The 3,784-nt window shown below is 43.2% G+C and overlaps 1 protein-coding gene across 1 annotated transcript; it reads left to right on the top strand.

Annotated features, from left to right (window-relative positions):
• Positions 1-889: 889 nt before the first annotated feature.
• On the top strand, positions 890-3,337 carry LOC140006946 (uncharacterized). The gene has a single exon (XM_072049621.1). The coding sequence runs from the start codon at positions 890-892 to the stop codon at positions 3,335-3,337; it is 2,448 nt and encodes an 815-aa protein (XP_071905722.1).
• The last annotated feature ends 447 nt before the right edge of the window (positions 3,338-3,784 follow it).

Here is a 3,784-nt window from a genome sequence, read left to right on the forward strand (position 1 = left end):
AACATGAGCAATTGTAACCATATGCCATCACGAATTGACTCAAAAGAAAGATGAAATAAACCCAAAATAATCACAAAATAGACACTTATTAGAACCGATCAAGGAATAGCTATTTCTTATTTTAGCATTTCAACCACCCGTAGAGAGTCCGACTCAATATGTAATTGCATCAAACCTTTAGACAAACACAACTTGACGCCAAACACTAGAGCTTTTACCTCGGCTGCCAGGTTTGATACCAAACCAAAGAAAAAAGAAATCAATCATAATCATCTTGAAGCGTCCCACCAACTCCTCCATTACCCGGATTTCCTTTACTATAGCCATCAGAATTTAGCTCTACCACCAAACGACCTGGGGGGTTTCCACCAAACTTGCATCACTCGTAGATGTCTGGATAATCCAGAAATAGAACAAATAAAGCTTGGCCAAGTTCAAAAAAAGCTTGGCCAAGTTGTAGTGATGCACCAGAATTCTCATCTATTCTCATCTCTGCACTGACTTTATTTGTTTTGGTTGTTATTTTCACGTGAACAGTTGTAAGCATGCAGTTAGTACGTAGCTATAAAATTAGTGGGACAGCTGGATGGCATGATTCTTGCTCATATCAGTTGGGGTCATCGGCTAGCCAGTTAGTTAGAGGTAGCCGACCCAGTGAATCTATAAATAGGAAGCTACTCACGCAGGCTATCTCTGATCATTCATTCTGTAAAACCTGCTACTCATCATTTTGTCTACTTCATCTCTAAATTCAATAAACCAGATTTACATTCCTTGGTCTACGAATTATTTCTCCACCACCTTTGTAATTCCTTGATCAAGGAACCTGGATCTCCACTGGCCTCCGCATCAGTGGTATCAGAGCAAGGTTTGCTAGCTCATATCATCAATGGCGGAGGGCACTAGGTCTCAGGATGTTAGGAAAATGGAAGAGCATGTTCGAGCAATGTTGCGGGAGCAGCAGGATCAATTTGAGAAGGAAATGGCTGCGCTACGGAATTTGGTGATAGAACTACACACACAAAAGACTCAGGCTGAAGTAAATGATTCAGCTCACACTTCAGACACTCACCTCAATAATGGAGGAGGTTACCAGATCCCATCGCGGTTATCACGGGTAGATTTTCCTAGATTCAATGGAGTAGATTTTAGAGGCTGGCTGTACAAGAGTGAACAATTTTTTGAGGTAGATGAAACTCCTAGTTATGTGAAGGTCAAGATCGCTGCCATGAATCTAGAGGGCAAGGCTCTCCAATGGCATCAAATCTTCATGAAATCCAGGTTGACACGTGAAGCACCGTTATGGGAGGAGTATGTGAAGGAGTTGTCTTCAAGGTTTGGGGACTCGTTGTATGATGATCCTATGGGAGAACTCAAGAGCCTCAAACAAACAGGTTCTGTACAAGAGTACCATGACCTGTTTGAGGAACTTCTCAACAGGGTGGACCTTCCTGAGGATTATGCTACGAGCTGTTTCATAAGTGGACTGAAGCCAGATATTCAGCTATCTGTCAGAATGTTTATGCCCAAAAATATATGCCATGCTAGGATTTTGGCCAGGATGGAAGAGGCTAAGGGGGTGACGCAGCAGAAGGGGAAGATGCCTCCCCGATTTTCAATGAGTTACCAAGACCATGCTAGCACTTCCCAAGGTCATGCTAGTATTCCTGGAAATAAATGGAAGGCAGATCCCAGGCCTTTGCTGCCATCGCCTCAGGTACCTACTTTTCCTGCATTACCCAGCAATGAAAGACAGAAGGATGTGGTTCATAAAAGGCCCTTCAGGAGGCTCAGTAGAGCAGAAATGGACGAAAAAAGGGCAAGGGGACTTTGTTTCTGGTGCGATGACAGGTTTGTGGCGGGACATAGGTGTGGTAATAAGCAGTTCCACAGGTTGGAAGTATGGGATGAATTAGTGGAGGATGAAGGGAATGAGTCAGTTGAGGAGGACGATACACTAGATGAAGGTCAGCTAGCCCACATATCTCTCAATGCTATGACCAGCATGTCGGTACCAAACTTCAGAACCATGAGGGTCACGGGACACGTTGGAAAGCAAAATGTGAACATTTTTATAGACTGTGGCAGTTCACACAATTTCATTCATCCTAGGGTGGTGCAGAAATTAGGGGTCAAAACCGTGAAGGTTGAACCATTGGTGGTAGAAGTAGCAGATGGGAACAAATTAACCACCCAAGACCTCTGTCCTGGATTCACGTGGAAGATGCAAGGGCAGGAATTCAAGGCAGATCTATTGGTGTTGCCTGTGGGAGGATGTGAGCTGGTTCTCGGTATGCAATGGTTGACGACTCTTGGAGATGTAAAGTGGAATTTTCAGGAGCTCAGAATGGAGTTTATACGGCATGAGCACAAGGTGGTTCTGAGAGGGATGAAACAACAAGAGCTGCAGTTAGTGAAAAGGAAGAAGATGCAAAAGATCCTTCAGAAACCTGAACAAATTGTGACAGCACAACTTTCTCTAATTAAGGCGGTGCCAAACACTTCAGAACCTCCATCTCTGTATGCTATAGCTGCTGAACCCGGTGGAGATCAGGTTAGTAGTTCAGTAGAACTTGAACAACTATTGAATGACTATGATGACGTATTTCAAGAACCTAGTGGACTACCCCCAGAAAGATTGCATGATCACAAGATTCTTCTTAAAAATGGGACGGAACCTGTCAATGTGAGACCCTACAGGTATCCTACGTTTCAGAAAGGAGAAATTGAAAAACTAGTAGCTGAAATGTTAGCTTGTGGTATTATTAGACCTAGTTCAAGTCCTTTTTCCTCTCCTGTGGTGTTAGTAAAAAAAAAGGATGGATCGTGGAGGATGTGCGTTGACTACAGACAATTAAACAGTGCCACCGTAAAGAACAAGTTTCCTATTCCCTTAATAGAAGAACTCCTGGATGAGTTATTTGGAGCTAAGTTCTTTACTAAATTGGATTTGCGATCCGGTTATCACCAGATCAGGATGAAGGCTGAGGATGTTGAAAAAACAGCTTTCAGAACTCATGATGGACATTATGAGTTCTTGGTTATGCCCTTTGGGCTGACAAATGCTCCATCTACCTTTCAAAACCTCATGAATGACATCTTTCGACCATTTCTGAGGAAGTTCATTTTGGTTTTTTTTGATGACATCCTGATATACAGTTGTAAGTGGAAGGAGCATCTGCAGCATCTTGGAACTGTGTTTAAGTTGCTGAGAAATAACTCTCTGAAGGTTAAAAGGAGTAAATGCACCTTTGCTCAACAACAAGTCGATTACTTGGGGCATGTTATTAATGCGGAAGGAGTTCAGGCAGACCCGAAAAAATCTCAGCCATCATGACTTGGCCCATGCCTCAAACTGTTAAGGAGCTCCGGGGATTTTTGGGGATCACAGGGTACTACAGGAGATTTATACAAGATTATGGAAAAATTGCGAGGCCATTAACAGACTTGCTCAAAAAGAATCAGTTCCAGTGGCATGATGGTGCTACTAGAGCTTTCAAGGAGTTACAGGGGGCTATGAGTAGTCCTCCTGTTTTGGCCTTACCTGATTTTACTCAGGGATTTATTGTGGAAACTGATGCATCTGGGAGTGGGATTGGAGCGGTACTGATGCAAGGAAGGAGACCCTTGGCTTTTTTCAGCAAGTCATTGGGTTCCAGGCACTTAGCTTTGTCTGTGTATGAAAGAGAAATGTTGGCTATAGTAACGGCAGTACTGAAATGGAGAGCCTACTTAGTAGGGAGGCACTTCACTATTAAAACAGATCACCAAAGTCTGAAATACT

Source organism: Coffea arabica, chromosome 5e, assembly GCF_036785885.1.
Source record: "Coffea arabica cultivar ET-39 chromosome 5e, Coffea Arabica ET-39 HiFi, whole genome shotgun sequence".
Taxonomy (NCBI): Eukaryota; Viridiplantae; Streptophyta; class Magnoliopsida; order Gentianales; family Rubiaceae; genus Coffea; species Coffea arabica.

Excerpts from the sequence above, each read along its gene's own strand:
- LOC140006946 (XM_072049621.1), top strand. The coding sequence starts at position 890 with ATGGCGGAGGGCACTAGGTCTCAGGATGTTAGGAAAATGGAAGAGCAT.